Here is a 22735-nt window from a genome sequence, read left to right as displayed (position 1 = left end):
AAACTTTTCCATCCATTAAAGACCTACACTATCTAATCTATTCCTCACAAAAGCCCTGTGATTTGGTGGAAAGAACACTTATCTTAAAATCAGCTACATCAGTGATGTTAAGCAAGTTTCCCTGAAGTCACATAGCTGACAGGCAGAGTGTCTGGTCCTCTTCTGATTGTGCTCTTTATCTTTTCTTTTAACCACATTTTCATCAACAATTCTTTATATTACAAATACCTGGGCCATTTTGCTTGTCTCAGCCCATTTCATCAAAATAACAATGCAAGAAGCATATCAACTTTTTCTTTCACTTTGTCACATTCTAGATTTTACCTCTGTATATTAGTAGGTTTTTTTTTTTTAAAGTTTGGACAAAATTAAAGTTTGGCTTAAACATAAAAACGTTGTAGTATTTAGGTGAAATAGCACAGTCGTGTCCAACTCTTTGCAACCCTGTGGACTGTAGCCTGTCACACTCCTTTGTCCACGGAATTCTCCAGTCAAGAGTACTGGAATGGATTGCCATGCCCTTCTCCAGGGGATCTTATCCACCCAGGGATCGAACCCACCTCTCCCACATTGTGGGCAGATTCTTTACCATCTGAGCCACCAGGGAAGCCATGCCTCAAAGAGTTATTGAGGCTAAAGAGACAAAGCCAGCAGTCTAATTCCTAGGAGTCCTTGCAAGATGAATGCGCTGTGCTGAAGCAACAGAGACCATAGCTGAGGATGGTCTCATCCTCACGTTCTCACATATAAAGCTATATGTGAGACTATATCTCATCCTCACGTTCTCACATATAAAGCTTTAAGGAACAGAAATTCATAATGAAAGGTCAAAAGCATACATAGTAACAAGGTATCTTCAGAGAGAGTCACAAAAATAACAGGTAGCAAAGTCTGAGCTGCAAAGAATTCAGATACTGGAATTATCAGACACAAAATGTAAAATCATATATTTAATATTTTTTACAGAAATAAAAGAGAAAATTAAGATAGCTCGTCTTGAACAAGAAATTAAAAAAAAAAAAAACATAAAAAAGACCAAGAAAATTTGAAAAAGAATCCAACAGAGCTTCTAGAAATGCACTAATAAGTGGATTAAGAACCAGACTGAAACAGAAAGAATTAGTTATTTGTAAGAGATAGATTAAGTAACAATTTAATCTTGCCAAAGAGATTGATCTGGGAAACTGACCCAAATAAAGAATCAGAGATTAAAGCAGATACACAGGAGATCGAATACACGAAAGAAACATAAAAAGTATTTACAAAACAGAAACAGACTCACAAACATAGAAAACAAACTTATTGTTACCAAGGGGGAAAGGTTGGAGGAAGGGATAAATCAGGAATTTATGAGTAACATATACACACTATTATATATAAAGTAGATAATTAACAAGGACCTACTGTATAGCACAGAGAACTCTATCTTAGTATCTTAGTCACTTTGTTGTACATCTGAAACTAACAAAACATTGTAAATCAACTAAACTTCAATAAAAAAATTTTTTTAGAAAAAGAATAGTATAAAAATGTGCTAGAAAGATATGATAAAGATAATGTGAAAGAGGCAAAATTTGGAGAGATTAAGACTGAGCTTTTTGCAACTAGAGATTATTTTACTAAGTCAGAAAGAGAAAGACAAATATCATATGATATCACTTATATGTGGAAACTAAACTATGACACAAATGAACCTGTCTATGAGACAGAATCAGAGACACAGAGAACAGACTTGTAGTGGGGAAGAGGGTCAGCGGAGGGATGGACTAGGAGCTTGGGGTTAGCAAATGTAAGCTTTTATACGTAGAACAGATAAACACCCAGACCCTACTGTATAGCACAGAGAATTACATTCAATATCCTATGATAAATCATAATGGAAAAGAGTATTTAAAAAAGAATATGTGTGTATAACAATCATTTTACTGTATGGCAGTAATTAACATTGTAAATCAACTACACTTCAATTTAAAAAGACAGGTTTTCTGGAATTACTGGATGAATTAATGCAAACTTCTAACCATAAAATAAGAAGCCCAGTGCCAAGTGAAGAACTCATCTTTGTTCACTATACCTGGCCAAGTTACAATGAAGGGAGTTTTCTACGATTTCTTCTATAAAGATTTAATCATTATGACACAGACATGGTATTTTCATAATATTGTATTACTTAGGCTTCAAAAGTGGGTAGTGTGAAAAACTTTCTGCCCAGTTTGTTTTGTCTATCCACTAAATTCATTGTGCTTCCTTCCATGACATTACTTTGCCCTTTTTAGTAAAAACCCAGGACACACTGGAATTTAGGCTTTAGGGTAATGTTGAAATCCCTGGATCAGTGTCTGGGGTGCACTGTTTGACACTTAGTGATTGCATAATGAAGGCTGTTGACTGACAACCAGCATGATCAGGTCAGAAACAAAAGATAAGAAAGCTTATTGAAAATGACATCTCCAAGAAAAGAACCTACCTATTTTTCCAGACCTTGAAATAAAATTAGCTTTAGCAAAACCATCCTAATACAGGTATCCCAAAGCCCAGTCACAGGAAAGGCTCAGATTAAAGTAAAAATAATCTTAGCTATTATTTACAGATCATTTTCTATTTGCCATGCACGGTGCTAAGTGTGTAGGTGGCCCAGATGGAACAGTTGGTAAAGAATCCGCCTGCTAATGCAGGATAATGCAAGAGACACAGGTTTGATCCCCTGGGTCAGGAAGATCCACTGCAGGAGGAAATGGCAACCCGTTCCAATATTCTTGCTAGAAAAATGCCAAGGACAGAGGAGCCTGGCAGGCTACAGTCCATCGGATTGCAAAGAATCAGATACGACTGAGTGACTAAGTATGCATGTATGTGCTGAGTGTGTAATGAGAAAAAAACATGAATTATTTTCTATCTTATTTAACAAAAGTTCTTTAGCTTACATAACTGAAAACAAGTTCCTTATATTTTCTATGAATTAATGAATCTTAAGCCTAGTGTATTCATCTATTATCATAATACGAAAAGGTATCACAAGATAAATATGAATAAAATTACATTTATTTCACTTTAACTTAGAAAAGTAAACTTCATGCTATGAAATTTTTTAAAAATTGATGAAAAGCTTGGGTTTGCTGAGATCATTTTAATCTGAGTGCAGTAAAAACACACATTAAATAATATGATACCCATGGAGGAACAGTCAGAAAAAGGCTTCTCAGTTTACCAATTTGGTTACCAGATACAGCACAGCCTTGATCTCAGGCCAGTAATTCTCAAAGTTTAAAGTACAGCAGATCACCAAAAACCTGGTAATTAAGGTAGATTCCTGATCTAACTGGAAGGATTTTTATTTATCAGGTTTGGATCAAGACCCACAGTTTTGTTCTTCTTGCAGGCACCTCAGGAAAATATGGACAGGTGGTCCAGAATATTTCACACAAAATTCTATTGTAGGAGAACTAGTTCTCTCTTTCCTATGAACCCCCAAGAATCCTGAATAACTCCAGTTCAACCACAGAAGTGATCCAATTTGCAAGGGTCCAGTTTAGTCTGAATCCTTAAGTAACTCTGATCTGGATCCATAATCAAAGAGACAGATCAGAGCCATAATTATTTTCAGGTATAAAGTAAACTGCTATTTATTATGACAGCATCTTTAATAATTGATTAAAAAACAGCAGGCACTTAAAGAAATTTTTTCATATGCGCATCTACCTCTTCCCTCCTCCAAAAAGAGAATAGGCTCACCTTTTGATAGTCATTATGGTAATGAGCCATTTTCCCTTTGTTTTCAACTTCAGATTCAGTTTCAAGAGCGAGAAAGAATAATTTGGGCAAAACCAATGCTTGCAACATTTTTCATTTGATCTGAAGCAAGAGTGGTCAGTATGTTTATCTGATTGCATTGTAACCTATTGGACAGCAAAGCCTCTTTGAAGTAAAGCACCATGCTGAGTGGCTGAAACTAAGAGGTGGAGAGGATATGTAAACAGCTTTGCTAAAAGCAATTCTAAATTTGCCTTTTCTTTGAAGCAAGCCTTTGAAGTACTTTTTAGGAAATGTTTTCTTAAGATAGAGAGTATCACAAGTAATAGATCTTAATTATTATTAATACATAAGATTTTGTCATTTCTGTTTAATGGGTGAACCACAAACATTTACTCTCACTCATAGAGAAACTCATAGAGGACTTCCCTGGTGGCTAAGATGGTAAAGCATCTGCCCACAATGTGGGAGACCTGGGTTCAATCCCTGGGTCGGGAAGATCTCCTGGAGAAGGCAATGGCATCCCACTCCAGTATTCTTGCCTGGAAAATCCCATGGGCGGAGGAGCCTGGTAGGCTACAGCCCATGGGGTCGCAGAGTCGGACATGACTGATTGACTTTACTTTACTTTCTTTTCTTTTCATAGAGAAACAATCATAAGGGGAAAACACATGAAATAGATTTAATTCAACATCTGCTTATCAATACAGAATTATCCTGTCCACTGAACTTCCTGTCACATGATGTTCATTCCAAAGAGTTACCTGTACAATCCTTTTTTCTCTCCAGGACTTTTTGATGACTTTGCAAACCAGTCAACAATTCAGCACAAAGGCATGAGGAATCACGCTGGCATGTTGTGACTGAATCACACAATTACATAGGATGCGTCCCATTCTGAAAACGCCCAGACAGCAAATGGCAGAGATAAATGGAATCAAACATCAGAGACAGCACAGTTTGAGGGAGACTTGAAACTCAGACTCCACCATCTAGGGGGAAGGTTTCCTACTGTGCCATGGACTAAAGGTGACAGAAAATGACAGCAAGACTTCTAGGAACACCACTGACTGTGCTCTTCCTTGGTCTCTTTGGAATCCTGGAGGCAACAAAAATATCATGCAGAAATGAAGAAGGAGAAGCTGTGGATTGGTAAGTAAATGAAATGTAAGGCTTGGTGCCTGCCAGTGGAAAGCCAAACTACTGGTGGTTACCTGGTTCACTGTGTATTCTGAAGGAGACCTCTGCTCCACCTCTCCCCATAAAAGGAAAGGAAGTGCAAGCGTGTAAATGGGCCATGTATCGAGGTAGGGATCGGCTCTGAATGAGGGAGTTTTCCTTGAGAAGGAGCTGAGCAGTGCCTTGTGGGCCTGATTCATGCTTTCAGCAGGGCAAAGCTGGTGGCCACAGAGGTGTGGGAGAGCTGACAGCTTCTCTCATTTGGCAAGTTCTTTCAATTGCTTTGTGATTTTCCTAACAGAACCAGCATCCTTTTAAGTTGACAAAGGAGAGAAGATAGATGACTTTTTCCTGATAGTGGAGCATATACTTATGTGAAGGAGAAAGAGGGCTTGATGGTACACAGCACTGTTTGGTTAACCTTGTTTGTTGGGCAGGACAGGCAGTTGTTAAGAGTGGGTGGGAGGCCACTGATCTCCTAAAGTGTCAAAGGGGTGAAACACAGCTTTGCATTACAGTCATGGATTCTCCAAAAGCTCTGATCACTTCTTCATTCTTTAATTAGAATATTTTGCCTTTATGGTTGGCATCAAGCTTTGTGTAAAGTTGAGGCTGGAGGACACAGATACACTCAGTCACCCTCTCACCAGACAGTTACTGAGCATACACCAGTCCTGTGCTAAGTTTTGAAAATATAAATATGAATAAGGCATAGTTCTTACCCTTGAGGAGCTCATAGTTGTGTGGTAAGGGTATAGATGGGGCATTAGAGAGGATGGAGCCCAAAAGACTTCTCTGGGGGACATTTGGAGTATAATTTTGAGTTGGTTAGAAAGACAAGGGAGACAGGGCATCTCAGGCCAGTGGAGAAGCACTGAGGAGGTCCAGAGGCAATAAACAATGGGGAGAGTCTGGAAGCAGTTGAGTAATGTTTGTGCTTCAGGAGAACGTGGGGAAATGGCAAGAGGGGAACTTAGAGAGATAAGTGAGGGCCAGGTCATGAAGGGCTTCATGGGTTAAACTGCTGAGTCTGAACTTGACCTTGAAAGGGAACTACTGAGGGACGTCAAGTAGGGACTTGAAAAAGTCAGATTTGCATTTTAGAAAGCCCACTGGCAGTACTGTGAAGGCCAGTTAGCCAGGAACCAGCGCAGAGTCATGAAGACCAGCGAGACTTCTGCAGCATAATTGGTGAGAAAAGTATCCAGACAATGTCTGGATACTCAAGTTAAAGAAGTAAAAGTAAAGCAGAAGAGCATCTGAGAAAACTTGGTAATGGATGGGCAGAGGGCAGTAGGAGAGAGAAAGATGTTAAGAAAGGCTTACAGGTTGCTAGCTTCTGTGACTGTGTGAATGTGTCCCCTAAGAGTAGGGAATGAATAGATTTGTTGCACAATATCATGAACTTGGTTTCAAAAACATGGAGTTAGTCTCTGAACCATCTTTGCATTTGGGTTTATCTAGACCTCAACAAGGCTATGGTTTTTCTAGTAGTCATGTATGGATGTGAGAGTTGGACTGTGAAGAAGGCTCAGTGCTGAAGAACTGATGCTTTTGAACTGTGGTGCTGGAGAAGACTCTTGAGAGTCCCTTGGACTGCAAGGAGATCCAACCAGTCCATCCTAAAGGAGATCAGCCCTGGGATTTCTTTGGAAGGAATGATGCTAAAGCTGAAACTCCAGTACTTTGTCCACTTCATGCGAAGAGTTAACTCATTGGAAAAGACTCTGGTGCTGGGAGGGATTGGGGCCAGGAGGAGAATGGGGACAACAGAGGATGAGATGGCTGGATGGCATCACCAACTCGATGGATGTGAGTTTGAGTGAACTCCAGGAGTTGGTGATGGACAAGGAGGCCTGGCGTGCTGCAATTCATGGGGTTGCAAAGAGTCGGACACGACTGAGTGACTGAACTGAACTGAACTGAACTGAGACCTCAGCACAGAGATCTGGGCTAGAAATAGATTCAAGAATCTTCAGATTATAACTGGAGATGGTCACCCAGGAATATTGTTTATAAAAGCACTAGTCCTTAACTGGTGTGCCATGATAGTTCACAAACCTTTCATGGGTGGGCCATCAAATCGTGATCAACACAAAAAATTTATTTTTGCCACAACTGAATGGACATATCACTTAGCAGTATCTGTCAGAGAGAATGCTGAATGGAGCACACAGGGAGGCACAGTCTTGAGTCTATAACTTGCTGTGAGAGTTAAAGGCCAGAGGAACATAAGGTCAGCACCAAAGAATAATTTCATGTTTCCCGCCACATGTGAGGACCTGGCCCTGAGAGGCAGAAAGCCTGGATAGGGCAGGAAAGAGCATAAATAGAAGCATAAGACTGATGAGAACCCAATGAAAAGTGAAGATTTTCTGGGTAAAGTGAGATGCTGTTACTGGTAATAGTGAATGCATTACAATGTTTGGTTCAGTGTGAGTATTTGAGGGTTAAATGTGTGTTCATGCTATTAAAGGGTATTTGGCTAGACAAAGTCAATTTCACCTTTCAGGTACTTTCGACAATGTCTGTAGACATTTTTGATTGGCACGATTTGGGGAATATGTACTACTGACAGGTAGAAGCCAGGGATACTACAATTCATAGGACAGCCCCCCAGAACAAAGAACAATGTGCCCCAAAATGTGAATAGAGCACACTGAGAAACCCTGGGCCAGATGATTCAAGAATGTCTGAATACCATGCAGGTCCAACCACCTCTCCATCCTGTGAGACAACCAAAGGAAACATACAAACAGGAGACAATAGTAAAGAAAGCAAGGCACTTTTGGTTGGTCTTGGCCCTGAATCCTCAATGCAGAGTATGCTGGTAAACTGAGCTGAAGAACGTGGCTCAGGCCAGAGGCTCAAAACAGCCTCCACTGACTCTGATGCCCAAACCCAAATCTCAGATTCAGCCAGCCAGCTGCAAAGAGATGTGCATGCCAAGCCCTTGAGTCAGCAGAGACACATCTAAGACTTCTCTAGTCCAGGCCCAGCCCTTGGCATTCTTACCAACTATGGAAAGAATAGAAGAGCCATTTTCAATGTATGTGGGCTTTCACCACAGGGATCTCACACACCAGGCCAGTAAATGTTTTTAGAACACACACAGTCAGATTTGTATTTCCTTCTCTGGGAAGAAGCAACAGTAAGGGTGGAATATAAGAGGTAGAAAGCTTGAGCAAATCCCTCTCCTTAAACTTCAAGACCTTCCGTGAAATATAGGTGAAATGATATAGTTAAGTGCTTGACAGTGGCTACCATCAAGAAAATAGTCAGTCCAGCCCTCAGAATGGGAGAAAATAACTGCAAACAAAGCAACTGACAAAGAATTTAATCTCCAAAATATATAAGCAGCTCATACAGCTCAATATCAGAAAAACAAATAACCCAATCAAAAAATGGGCAAAATACTTAGACATTTCTCCAAATAAGACACAAACATATGAAAAAGATGCTCAACATCACTCATTATTAGAGAAGTGAAAATCAAAACTATGAGATATCACTTTACACTAATCAGAATGGTCATCATCAAAAAATCTACAAACAATAAACGCTGAAGAGGCTATGGAAAAAAGGGAACCCTCCTGCACTATTGGTGGGAATGTAAACTGATACAGCCATTATGGAGAACAGTATGGAGAGTCCTTAAAAAGCTAGGAATAAATCTACCATATGATCCCACAATCCCACTATTGGGCATATACCCTGAGAAAACCACAATTCAAAAAGACACATTTACCCCAATGTTCATTGCAGCACTATTTACAACAGCCAGGACATGGAAGCAATAGATGCCCATTGACAGATGAATGGCTAAAGAAGATGTGGTACCTATATGCAATGGAATATTTCTCAATTATAAGAAGGAACAAACTTGAGTCATTTGTAGTGAGGTGGATGAACCTACAGCCTGTTATACAGAGTGAAGTAAGTCAGAAAAAGAAAAATATATCAAGGCACGTATGTGGAATCTAGGAAAATGGTACTGATGAACCTATTTGCAGGGAAGGAATGGAGACACAGACATAGAGAACAGACTTGTGAACACAGCAGGGGAAGGAGAGGGCGTGATGAATTGAGAAAGTAGCACTGACCTATATACACTACCATGTGTAAGATAGAGAGCTACTGGGAAACAGCTATATAACACAGGGAGCCCAGCCTGGTGCTCTGTGATGACCTAGAGGGATGGGATAGCAGAAGGGGAGGGGAGCTCAAGAGGAAGGTGTGATGAATGTATGTGTGTGTCACACACACTCATGCCTGACTCACATTGTTGTATGGCAGAAATCAATACAACATTGTAAAGCAATTTTCCTCCAAATAAATAAATTATTTTTTTGTAAATGTTAGTAATTCATAATTATTTCCTGTGTTAGGTTTACCTTTTATAAGTTGCCCAAAAAGCAAAACGAGGAAAGCAGAGAGACTGGGTTAGAGTACCTGTACCTAGACTCTACAACCAGAAGCTGGAGTAGGAGTAAGCAACTAATGAATGCCACCACGAGTGTTTTGGGAAGGACATTACAACAACTGTATGAAGCATCTGTCTCTGAGGTATGTTATAGGTAATCATTCATTTGAATCACATAAAATGCATTATACAGACTCCAAAGCTTCCAAAAAGTTATAATTGCTCACGTACCCAACCTCCAACCCTAGCAACTGGAAGTAAGTTAACTCGGAATCTCAATCAACCTAACCAAGATCTTAGGGGATATGTCACAGACTCTACAGCAATGCCAGATTGTTGACACATTTAGCATTATGTCCAATGGCATCACTGAACTAATTACATATTGAAATCTTTTGGCTGCCAAACTCTGCCAATTTTCTCAGTACTGGCTATCTTAGCCCTTTAAAGGGAACTAGAGAGAAGAGTGCTTTCCTGTTACAATGCAGTATAGATCTATTGTCAATATGCCATGAGTTATGGGTTGTTCATGCCATAGTGTGATGAGTTTGATGGGAAAAGTAAAGGGTTCCACTTGGTCTTCCTTTTAATTAATCATTTTCAAAACAGTAGGTTAAGAGCTAGGACTGTGTTCGAGTATCTGTACCTAGGTTACTAGGTTAAGAACTAGTTCAAGGCCCTGGAACTAACTTGCCTGTATGGAGATTAAATCTGCTATCTGGTCTTCATCAGGCTTTCCGATGGCTCAGCGGTAAAGAATCAGCCTGCAAATGCAGGAGATGCGGGAGTCGTGGGTTTGAACCCTGGGTCGGGAAGATCCCCCGGAGGAGGAAATGGCCACCCACTCCAGTATGCTTGCCTGGGAAATTCCATGGACAGAGGAGTCTGGCAGGCTACAGTCCAAAGTGTCACAAAGAGTAAGACATGACTGAGTGACTGAGCACACACACTGGACTTCATCAGGCAATGAACTAACCAGCCAAAGGGACATGGGTAAATAGGCCTAGTGCCTCTGCGCAGTCTCCCAACATCCAGGCAACATCTGCTATTCAGTGACAAGATACTGTTTTTCCACCAGAGATGACAAGTAAATCAAACAATAATTAATATCCAGTTACACTCATCTATGGGCTTTCCTTGTGGCTCAGCTGGTTAAGAATCCTCCTGCAATGAGGGAGACCTGGGTTCGATCCCTGGTTTGGGAAGATCCCCTGGAAAAGGGAAAGGCTACCCACTCCAGTATTCTGGCCTAGAGAATTTCATGGACTGTATAGTTCATGGGGTCAAAAAGAGTCAGACATGGCTGAGTGACTTTCACTTCACTTCACTTCATATTCATCTATGCATTTCCTAACAATTTGTGGAGAAGTAAAAATGTAAAATAATTCAACACTTAACAATGTGCTGGGCCTTTACATATGTCGACTAATTTAATTCCCACAAAAATTCTGAGTTAGACTGTAGCACTACTGAAAGTGTTAGTCGCATAGTCACGTCCAACTCTATGCGAACCCATGGACTGTAGCCCACCAGGCTCTTCTGTCCATGGGATTATCCAGGCAAGCATACAACAGTGGGTTGCCATTTCCTTCACAAGGGGATCTTCCCGACCCAGGGATTGAACCTGTCTCCTGCACTGCAGGCAGATTCTTTACCATCTGAGATGCTGTAGTGTGCAGGTCTATTTGAACATTTACTTGAAATGTGTGGAGAGCTGTCTCTGTGTGTGCAAATATTTCACTGTATTCACCTGTCATTAACACCAGCCTTCAGAGTCAGGTTACCAAGTCAAAACTTACTTGTAAGTAAGCTATTTGAATACATGTGATGTTCCAAACACTGTCCTAGAGACTTTTAGAAATTCTTCAGTCTCAGCAACAAGCCTGTTTTGAATTAATAAATTATTATGTAAAATAAAAACTACCTGCAGCTGCTTCTGCTTTCCAAGGTTGGAAGTGGGAAAACCTAGAGTATAACCCATCAATGAAAAAATAAACACATGCTTCCCCTCCCCACTTCACACTGCCCAAGAAGAGAAAGGAAAGAGTAACACTGCAAAGCCTCTGTCATTTATCTTGGTTGGGGAGGATAGGTCTTAGTTTGACAAACTATAATAATGATCTTTGGAAGTGCAAAGGTAGCCCCAGAGCCTAGGAGGGCAGGAGAGCTAAACTGCTCTGCAAAAAAAAAAAAAAAAGTAGATGGAAGCTAGGAATTCAAAAGTAGATAAAACATGGAGGGAGACTGAGGCAGGTCAGCTTGGTAATGTAAAACCATTCAATGTTTCATAGCTTCAGTAAACCCTGCTCACACACAATGCCATGAGTGGTGGATTCTGGAAGAAAATGACAGTAGAGGGGCTGATTGCCATGTTTGATTAGCATAGAGCCAAAAAAAGAATAACAATAATAGGGGGTGGTATTCAGATAAGACTGAACGTTCCTTGGAAGTTGAACATATGTGCCAGAAGTGACCATGAAGATACCACTTTCCCATCTTCTGACCCAGAACTGAACTTCTAACAGAAAGCAGAAAGCAAGATCAGACTAATTGGTTTTAAATCTCAAATGTCAAGTTAATATCTGGGGTTATGTTGGGAAATACTTTCCTTCTTCTACTTTTGTGTCAATAAATGAGAAGCTTCCATATACCTTGACAATAACACTTAGACCATATCATAGTTGCCTATATTTGCCTGACTATATTCCCAGCTAGACTGGGGACCGTAACCTTCTTGTTCAACATCCAGTAGTCAAATAAGTCAAATCCAGCTAAGACTTAAAGAAAGAGAGATGTCCAAAGGCACAGGACTAGATCTGCCTATTCTTTTTTTTATTATTTTTATTTTATATTGGAGCACAGTTGATTAGCAATGTTGTGTTAGTTTCAGGCGCACAGTAAGGTGATTCAGTTATATATACACATGTATCTATTCTTTTTCAAATTATTTTCCCATTTAGTTTATTACAGAATACTGAGCAGAGTTCCCTGTGCTATACAGCAGGTCTTTGTTGGTTATCTATTTTAAATATACCAGTGTGTACATGTCAGTCCCAAACTCCTAATATATCCCTCCTCCCCACCTTTCCCCCTTACCCCGGTACCATAAATTTATTCTCTTAGTCTGTGAGTCTGTTTTGTAAAAAAGCTCCTTTGCATCATTTTTTAAGATGCTGCATATAAATGATATCATTTGATATTTGTCTTTCTGTCTGACTTCCTTCACTTAGTATGATCATCTCCGGGCCCTATTGTTAGTTCACGATTTTTCCTCTTTGTAAGAGGGCCTCTCTTCACTAGAGTTACATCCCATTTAATCTGAGTTGATTGTCCTAGTTAGAATGATAAACTTCATCTATTGGAGAATTATGTTCCTCACCGAATCTTTCCAGAGGCCCTCCACATTGTACCCTAAAGGCACACAATGGCCTTGTTACCACATTCAACACAGGCTCATAGAATAACTGTCAGAGTTCTCCAGTGGAGAATACAAATGCCAACTGTAGCTATGGTCAATTATGGAAAATGCAAGCAAGAAAACAACTTATTTCCCCAAATATTCCTAAACATAGTAGCCAAAAATGCTATACAGACTACCTTACGCCTTTAAAAAACAAATGGTTTTAGATGAAATCAAATAATGAAGCAACTGTAGGAGACTCATTTTTTTCTCAGAGAAAAACAAAGACCTTTTTTACAGAGATGGGTTATCCTTCCCTGCTTTTAATTATTAATATATTGCTGAGACTTTGTACTATTGACATTATTGGCTTCATTAAAAGTCACTGCTTCATGATACAATTGAAATGGAATGACACTGAACAAATATAAGCAAGTTTCCAAAACATGACAAAAAGACACTATCAAAGTAATAGCTTCATTTTGACTCAGAGATTTGGCAAACTGTTTAGAGAATTTACTAGCATTTTGCCTTACCAGAGGAAATCCAATATCACACATTCAATTACACCACATTTTTTAAGCAGGGAAATGTCAAGTTGGAAAGGTGAAGTGACACAGAGAAATAGATTGAAGAAAAATCCTCCACTAAAAAGAGGTAGCAGAGAATGAGGAATTCTGATTAAACAGGAAGCTATGACCAAGTGGTAAAGCACAAAGTAGGCAGAGGAAATCAAACCCTGACAGCCATTTCTGCGCTGTGCCTATAATATCAATGGAAAAAGCCCAGATGTAATCCTTGGCTGGTTGTTCCTACTTCATTTCCTGAACAAATATTTAAGGACTCCTTTATTATACACTAGTTGCTTCGTCAGAAACATGAGTCCAAAACAACTGGGAGAAATAAGAATACTGCCCTCACACGCACATCACAGAGCACAGGGCTCCTGTCACACCAGTTGCGAAGCTGAGGATGGACTTCTTATCTCCTGCCTTGCATGTCACAGAATTCAAATTGATGGGAAATCTTCCTATTAGGGGAGTGGAGATTTCTCATGTGTATTAATGAAAGTTCTGTATTGTAGGCTGGGTAGCTGGGAGAAATGTTGTCAGCGAAAAATGTTTATGAATGAAAGACTTATGCCATTATAACCTTAAAATATTCCTGCAGAATAACAGCACAGCCTATCTAATATACAATGATGGAGTCCCTAAATCCGTGAATTACAGCAGAAAGTATGGACACACCAAAGGTATGACAAAGGCTCTTAATTCTCTTTCCTACTGGAAGTCAGCATTTTCTTAAAACATCCTCTCTTTGGTAGGTTTATATTCCACACTAAAAAGATAGCTTTTCTTTTTAATGGTCTGAGTTATCAAGATGAGTGATTCCTGTATCACAGTTTATAATGATATAATTTGACTTTGAAATATCCTTCACACGAATACCATTTTATTTCTCAACATTTTTAAAATATACTTTAAAGCAGAAATACAAGCATTTGACTACTGGAAATACTAGCCAGACTCTGTGTGTGTGTGTATGTGTGTGTGTGTGTATACACACATTTTAGCCAAACTTATAGAAGTATAATTTACACAGAGTAAAATCCACTCTTCTTAGTCCCATTTAAAATACAGTAAACATTTTTGAAAAAGTATTTTAAAATAATTTCATATTATAGTAAATTTGTTAATAATTATATATTATAATGATTTTTATTATAGGGATTTTTATATTTTTCTATTTGTAAACTATGTATATAAGTATGTGTGTTGTTGAAGAAGTCAAAATGATAGTAAACAAAAAATTTGTAATCCTAATATTCATTAGCTAATTACACCTAATCTTGTTGTTTAGTCACTAAGTCATGTTTAACTCTTTTGTGAGTCCATGGACTGTATCCCACCAGGCTCCTGAAAAATGGGATTTTCCAGGCAAGAATACTGGAGTGGGTTGCCATTTTCTCCTCTAGGTGATCTTCCTGACCCAAGGATCAAACCTGCTTCTCCTGAACTGCAGGCAGATTCTTTACCACTGAGCCACCTGGGAAGCCCCCAGTTGTGTCTAATATTTTTTACTTTTTCTATAATATATATTTTGAAACATTTTTTATAAAAATTTTTTAGTGACTACTTCAAACTTTTTTCACCTTAATATACCATGAATAACTTCCCATGGCAATAAGTATTTTTCAGAAGGTTCCCAAATCAAATGCCTTCAGGGTCAGGAAAATGATGTCAGCAAGCCAAGGGGGCTGAATTGGCAGGTCACTAGAGAACTGGAGAGTATACACATGGTCTAAAGAAGCAGTTACCACTCAGCTTGCCTTATGGCAATGTGATTTTTTCCAGAGAAAATGAGGAGTTTGTGGAAAATCCGTTTTTAATTGTTGGCAATGAATTCGAAGTTTTAAAAATAATCTGTAAGCATAATAACATGTATCTGCAGGTTAGACTTGGCCTGTGGGCTGCCAGTTTGCAACCTCTGATTAAGAATTTAATTTGTAATGGCTGTCAAATGCCATGAGCAACTTAGCTTTTGATATAGCTAAGCTGCCCTCCTGATGGTCTTATTTGTCACATCCTGCCACATTCTGCAAACTCTTCTTTACCAACTTCCCACCACCATTGTCACTCCACTCTGTTAGTTGATACAAGGGCTCAGAAAGAAGATTGGAAATGGAGCGAAACCTGATATCATATGGCAGAGTTCTCTGCCAACAAGTGCTCCAACATCCTGTGGCACTTGGACCAGGAAGTTAGGATTTCAGACAAACAGCATACTCATCTGGGCAGAAGAGAGACCCTGAGGTCATCCAGCTCTGTGAGGCAACTAAACTTTAAACATTTTCCATCTCGACGCAGGTATTGATTCCACAGTCACTGAGACAGCAGCAGTGTGCTTTCTTAAAGTATGTTCTTTGAAAAAGAAATAACTGACAGGCATTTGGTTTCTACTCTAACACTAAGGCAAGCATGACTTTTATGTCTGCATGGTCATGTGCAAACCAGAAAGCCAAGTTAGCATACCCATATTATCCTGATACATTTACAAACACAGAAATAGTCATAGGTGCCTGTTGGACAGAGTTCTTTGTGCCATGTCACAAGATGTTGAAAATCTTTCAGTTTTCTTCCTTTCTGGTTTTCATACTGCCTGCTCCAGAGATTTTTACAAAATACAAGTAACTAGGATGCTTTAGAATATGGCTTCCTTCATCCCCACCCTCACCCCTTTTCTGCTTCCTTTTTTTCAAACTTGTGAAATTGGGTGACTTCTGCACATAAATGAGCATCAGTTTCTCACAACAAATTACTGCAAATACATTTTTTCATTTGATATTTTCTCTTTCAACTATGTTTTTCAGCTGGGTTTTGAAAATGGCTTAGCTGCTTAGCAGTAAAAACATTATCTGAAGCTTGCCCGGTGACTATATAGTCTATCAAGGTCAAACTCCAATTTAGCAAATTTGCATTCTGCCAAAACAAATTTTCCTTTAGTTTCAACATGAAATGCCTCTTAACTCTTCACAGGGTGTCTGCGCTAGCTCCCTCCCTTTTTTGTCGGGTTACCATCAGTAATGGGGCAATGTGATGTGTACCTGAAATGGTTTTGAAATCTTTGAAAAAGAACATGATCCTTGTCATTATTAGCCTAAGGAACCATTAGCCTGAAGTTTAAAGGGCTTAAATGTTGTAGCTTTGAACTCTGTTTTTACAGGAGGCTTGTTTTTCTAATTTATCTGTATTAACTGTATCTTTGGTAGGTGTACTTCTGTGGAACAGAGTCCAGGGGTTCTGGCTGATTCATTCCATTCCCCATTTTCCTCCAGTTCCTGAAGAAGGCTATGATTATCCACCCACAGGGAGACGAAATGGACAAGCTGGCATCTGCATAACTTTCAAGTACAACCAGTATGAAGCAATAGGTAACATTAGAGTGTTTAAAAAAAGACATAATATTTAAGAAGGGATTTGGAAATTATGAATAAATGTATCACTTCATTTGCTTCTCTATTCAGAAACCCTGATACCTAGATTCCAATATTGGTTTTGCCATGATGAGATCTTGGGCAGGCTCACTTACTGAACCTTGGTTTCCTGGTCCAAGAAAGTCTTTGAACTTGATCAGAAGTGGTAGTTTCAAATGTCTAAAGGGGCCAGGCAGGTGACAAAACTGGGTGGCACCAGTGGAAATCGCATGGGCAGTGGGGAATTTGACAAAATGGGGTGTTAACTCTCCACTAGCTTTCCTCGAAAGCTGAGACTCCATTATGTTGTGGCTCCATGAGAATGAAGACCTACATCTCCATATTTTTCAGAAGAAGCAGAAATCTAGGAGAAGAGTAAAGTAGAAAAGAGAGAGAGAAAGAGAAATTGAAAGAGATCTTCTGATTTTCTAATATGGTCTCCACCTTATTTTTTAAATTGTGCAGATCTCATGTTGCTTACAGGCCACCAACGTGACACTTCTGAGCCTCAACCAGAGGATTTCCCCTTAAAATCTCAAGCTCAAGTGGCCAAAAATACTTGGACTTGAAAAATCCAAAATACAAATGAGGAGGAGAAGTAGTAATGGTATTTTACCAATCATTTTTTACTGAGGGAGCTGCTAAATAGTAAAGAGTGATTTGTTCTAATATAGGAGGTTTCAAATATGATTTTTTTTTAATCAAATTTCCATCTGATGGAAAGGATCACTGAGCCTCTTACCCAAATTAAGCCCTGGTCTAGCTAGCTGAGCTCCTGCAAAGATTAGAGAGCTTAATAGCATAGAGACTGGGTGTTCACGGTGATGAATTGGTCATTCTTGGAGCTGGATGATCAGTATATGGGTGTTTTCTACTTTTGCATGTTTACACATAGGATAAGAAACACATGGTCTCCACGGCCAGCCTGCCTGGGCTTGAATATCAACTCCTTCAGTTACAAGTTTTACAGCTTTGGGCATAAATTCTCCATTAATTTATCTATAAAATGAGAATTGTGATAAAATAACTTACCCAATAATAAGGCAATATTCTTATGATTAAATTAGTAAACCCATGTAATAAAAAGTAGGGAGTGCTCAATAGGTGTCAACTATTTTAATCAAAAGTTTGAAGGCTATTGGCTTAAAGAAGGAAATACTTTCATTTTTGTTCTTTGTTCTGTTCAGTTTTTTAATTCACAACAAGATCTAAAATACCAACAAGCTTTTCCATTTGTATTTTAATTCTCAACTTTTCTTTACTGTTTGTGGTTCAGACTCTCAGCTCTTGGTCTACAACCCAAACATTTACAGCTGCTCCATCCCTGTAACCTTTCACATGGAGCTCATCCACATGCCCCAGCTGTGTGCTGGATCCAGCTCCTCAGAGATCCCAGGCCGGCACCTGGCCACACTTCAGTCAGCCCAGGGACAAAAATTCCTCCATTTTGCCAAGTCTGATTCTTTTCTTGACGGTAAGAAAGACCATCATCAAAACGATACGTTGTAACAGTGCTGTTGGACTCACTTTGGATTGCAAAGAGGAAATGTACTGATGATTTAAGGATATAGAAATAGAAAAGGCGGGAAGACAAAAAAAGGAAAGGAAAAAGGGACATCAACGATCAATTCAAACAATAGCCATTTGAATAGAAGGATTGCTGATCCATCCAAAAAAAGTATCTCACAACCATCTAGCTGCTGCTGCTGCTGCTGCTGCTGCTAAGTCACTTCAGTCGTGTCCGACTCTGTGCGACCCCATAGACGGCAGCCCACCAGGCTCCTCCATCCCTGGGATTCTCCAAGCAAGAACACTAGCTAGAGGCCAGTAAAAACTCAGTCTCCAGCCTCAGTTGGGCACAGAATCAAGCTTTCTTCCTTTTCTTTCACTCCCTAGGCAATTATTTTAAGCCTTCCTTACCCTCAAGTCCTTTACCTTTCCCGGTCTCTTCACTCATCTTCACTTTTTCCTTCACAGAGCGAATAGAGGGAGAAACCACTTCAAGTGCACACTCCACCCTCAACAATCATTTCTACTTTCATTCCTTTTTATCAGATTCCTCCCTTTCCAACAAAAGCAGTGCCCCCCTGTGCCCTAGAAACTATCCCGGCTCAGAATAAATGGATTCTTACATTCAATCTGTTTTCCCTCTTGTATTTTAGCCTATCTACTCTACGAGCCCCAAACATTCCTAAAAAAAATCGTCCCTCAATTCTAGATTCCCTATATCTCTGTTTTTTCCTTTTCTTCTAAATTTATTTTGAGAAAACTCTTCAGGGTCTTTACTTGCTCACTGCTCCTTGACTACAGTCTTCCTTCTCTGTATCTATCCCCAGTCACCCATGACAGCATTAATTGACCTCAGTCTTCCTTCCTTGGTTCCTTCCTTTAATAGTGGACAAATTTATTGAATGCCTACTACTTGTCAAGCCCTGAGGTAGGCATGAGAGATCCCCAAATTAACAGGACAGAAATAGCTTCTGCAGGATTTGGCACAGTTGGAACAGTTTCCTTTCTGAAACTTTCCCCTCCCTGAGTCCTGGAGTATCCAGTCTTTTGGTCTTCCTCCTGCTTTTAAGTCTCTTCTGCCATGTCCTCTTCCTCTTCATACTCCTTCTGTGACTAGGCTGCCCTGTGGTCCTCTACTCATCCTTATCTCATCTACAATGCATTTGAGGCAATTCCAGCTAGCCCTTGAGAGATTCCCAAATCCAGATCTTCATCCAAGGCCTGTGTTCTGACAGATGTATTCAACAGTGAGTGGCAGAGCCACATAAAATTCAACATGTCAAACTCATCATTATCCCTCACATGTTACCCCTTTTCTCATATTCTGCATAGTCACCTGGAAACTCTCAATCCCTCTTTTTTCTCCCTGCTCCCCCATATCAAATCATCAAATACAATCAGCTCCAGGTCCTTAATAACTCTCAATTTTTCTCTTTGTCATGGCCATAGTCTACACTTGTGCTTATTATCAGTTATTATGACAACCTCGTGTTTTTTCCTCTCTCCAGTCTAATGTAGTCTTCTCAATTCATCCTGCACATTGTTTCTCAGTTGATATTTATGATCATAAATCAGTTTCTATTAATTCCCCCATTCAGTTCAGTTCAGTTCAGTTGCTCAGTCATGTCCGACTCTTTGCGACCCCATGCACTGCAGCACGCCAGGCCTCCCTGTCCATCAGCAACTCCTGGAGTTCACCCAAACCCATGTCCATTGTGTTGGTGATGCCATCCAGCCATGTCATCCTCTGTCATCCCCTACTCCTCCTGCCCTCAATTTTTCCCAGCATCAGGGTCTTTTCAAATGAGTTTGCTCTTCGCATCAGGTGGGCAAAGTATTGGAGCTTCAGCTTCAACATCAGTCCCTCCAATGAATATGCAGGACTAATCTCCTTTAGGATGGACTGGTTGGATCTTGCAGTCCAAGGGACTCTCAAGAGTCTTCAACACCACAGTTCAAAAGCATCCATTCTTTGGTCCTCAGCTTTCTTCACAGTCCAACTCTCACATCCATACATGACTACTGGAAAAACCATAGCCTTGACTAGACGGACCTTTGTTGGCAAAGTAATGTCTGTGCTTTTTAATATCCTGTCTAGGTTGGTCATAACTTTCCTTCCAAGGAGTAAGTGTCTTTTAATTTCATGGCTGCAGTCACCACCTGCAGTGATTTTGGAGCCCATAAAAATAAAGTCAGCCACTGTTCCCACTGTTTCCCCACCTGTTTGCCATGAAGTGATGGGATCGGATGCCATGATCTTCGTTTTCTGAATGTTGAGCTTTAAGCCAACTTTTTCACTCTCCTCTTTCACTTTCCTCAAGAGGCTTTTTAGTTCCTCTTCACTTGCGGCCATAAGGGTGGTGTCATCTGCATATCTGAGGTTATTGATATTTCTCCCAGCAATCTTGATTCCAGATTGTGCTTCTTCCAGTCCAGCATTTCTCATGATGTACTCTGCATAGAAGTTAAATAAGCAGGGTGACAATATACAGCCTTGACGTACTCCTTTTCCTATTTGGAACCAGTCTGTTGTTCCATGTCCAGTTCTAACTGTTGATTCCTGACCTGTATACAGGTTTCTCAAGAGGCAAGTCAGGTGGTCTGGTAGTCCCATCTCTTTCAGAATTTTCTACAGTTTATTGTGATCCCCCACTAACACTCCTTAAAAAATTCTCTGTTGAGGACTTCCCTGGTGGTACAGTGGATAAGAATCTGCCTGCCAATGCAAGGGACACAGGTTCAGTCCCTGGCCTAGGAAGATTCTACCTGCCTCAGAGCAACTAAGCCCCTGCACCACAACTACTGAGCCCTCACTCTAGAGCCCATCAGCCACAACTACTGAAGCCTGCATGCCCAGGAGCCAGCAAGCTGCAGCTACTGAGCCATGTGCTGCAAGTACTGAAGCCCATGAGCCTAGAGGCTGTGCTCCACAACAAAAGACACTGAATGAGAAGCCCCGTGCACTGCAGCTAGAGTAACCCCTGTTCTCCACAGTTAGAGAAAGCCCGCATGCAGCAATGAAGACCCAGAGCAACGGAAATAAAATTAACTAATTTAGAATAAATAAATAAAATACAGTATTAAAAAATTTCCCATTGATTTCAGGAAAATTCATATACTCTGGCATGGTTTATAAAGATTTCTAGAGGCTGGCCTCTGATTACTTCTCTAGCCTTAGTCTTTCCAAAGGTCTTTTCAGGACAAAAACATATATTGCTCCCTTGTTTGTGCAGAACAGAAGACATTTTCAGCGCCAATATCATCTTAGTAATAATGATAATAACTTTTATTTTCATATCACTTTAGCATTTACAAAATGTTCTCCCATCCACTCTTTCAATCATGTTGTTATTATTATGCTTGCGACATCCACATATCAGGCATGAGTGATGATTCTCTTCCTGAGGATATTTTTAGGATTTATCTAAGAATAAATGTTAACCTCACTATTTTTCTCTTTATAAACTCAAGACATCTTTGCAGCCTGGATGGCTCAACAGTTGAAGACACACTTGCTAACAGAAACCTGGCAGCGAAAGAGACAAGAGCTTCCTTCAAACTGCTCCCTTCCTCACCATGTCTACAATATCAAAGCAATTAAGATATCTAGACACTCTTATTTCAGCTCTTATCAGGATCATGCCAAATGGTGTATTTCCCGCAAGGGCACCAAAAATCGCTGGACATGTATTGGAGACCTAAATCGGAGTCCATACCAAGCCTTCAGAAGTGGTGGATTCATCTGTACCCAGAATCAGCACATTTACCGAGCATTTCAAGGATTAGTTTTATATTATGAGAACTGTAACTAAACTTGGTGAAAGGACATATGTGCTACCATTTTCAACACTGATGAGGGGTCTTCTTCTACTAGATTAATTCTTTATATATTAAAAGCCTGTGAATTTACTTATTGTCCATCATCATCTTAGTCACTCAGTCATGTCCAGCTCTTTGAGACCCCATGGACTGTAGCCCACCAGGCTCATCTGTCCATGGGATTTTTCAGGCAAGAATACTGGAATGGGTTTCCACTTCCTTCTCCAGTACTTATGATCCACATATCATCAAATAAAATGCTTTTCTCCCATGGCTACCATGTTTCTTCCAAATAGTGGCAATTTATCTACTTTCATTTATATGCCATAAACAAGCATATGTATATACACATATATATAATTAATAAAATATGTATGTATTTTATATATATTTAAATATATATATAAAATGAAAGAAGTGAAAGGAAAAAGTTTTGTTCCAGATTAGTCAGCTCTCAATTGTCCATGGAGTGACTGGCCATCTCCTAGAGTAATTTCATCTTCACAAAGAATTCCTTGACTCTCCTCCTCACCCCTTTTTGAAGAAGAGACATTTCTATCTCTCTGTACATCAAACTACTTAGTCATTTTCCTCCTAAAGTTCTTTTCAGTGGTTTATGGTTAAGTCTAATTGGTCATTCTTGAACTAGTATGTGTTAGTTGCTCAGTCATGTCCAACTTTT

At 39.7% G+C, this 22735-nt stretch overlaps 2 protein-coding genes across 2 annotated transcripts in view; one reads left to right on the top strand and one right to left on the bottom strand.

The window, feature by feature from the left end:
* Positions 1-3832, bottom strand: part of LOC120856945 (uricase) — a 33886-nt gene extending 30054 nt beyond the window's left edge. The window contains exon 1 of the mRNA XM_040232445.1: positions 3733-3832. Coding sequence (XP_040088379.1) covers positions 3733-3762 — 30 coding nt within the window. The 5' untranslated portion in view covers positions 3763-3832. The remainder of the gene's footprint in view (positions 1-3732) is intronic.
* A 661-nt stretch (positions 3833-4493) lies between these two features.
* DNASE2B (deoxyribonuclease 2 beta) lies at positions 4494-22143 on the top strand. The gene is made up of 7 exons (XM_040231923.1): positions 4494-4598; positions 4787-4902; positions 9318-9495; positions 13923-14004; positions 16522-16683; positions 18002-18199; positions 21706-22143. The coding sequence occupies exons 1-7, from the start codon at positions 4494-4496 to the stop codon at positions 22044-22046; spliced, it is 1182 nt and encodes a 393-aa protein (XP_040087857.1). The 3' UTR covers positions 22047-22143.
* Positions 22144-22735: the final 592 nt, after the last annotated feature.

The sequence above is a fragment of the Oryx dammah genome, unplaced genomic scaffold (assembly GCF_014754425.2).
Source record: "Oryx dammah isolate SB20612 unplaced genomic scaffold, SCBI_Odam_1.1 HiC_scaffold_28, whole genome shotgun sequence".
NCBI lineage: Eukaryota > Metazoa > Chordata > Mammalia > Artiodactyla > Bovidae > Oryx > Oryx dammah.
This window is presented reverse-complemented; position numbering and strand designations above follow the sequence as displayed.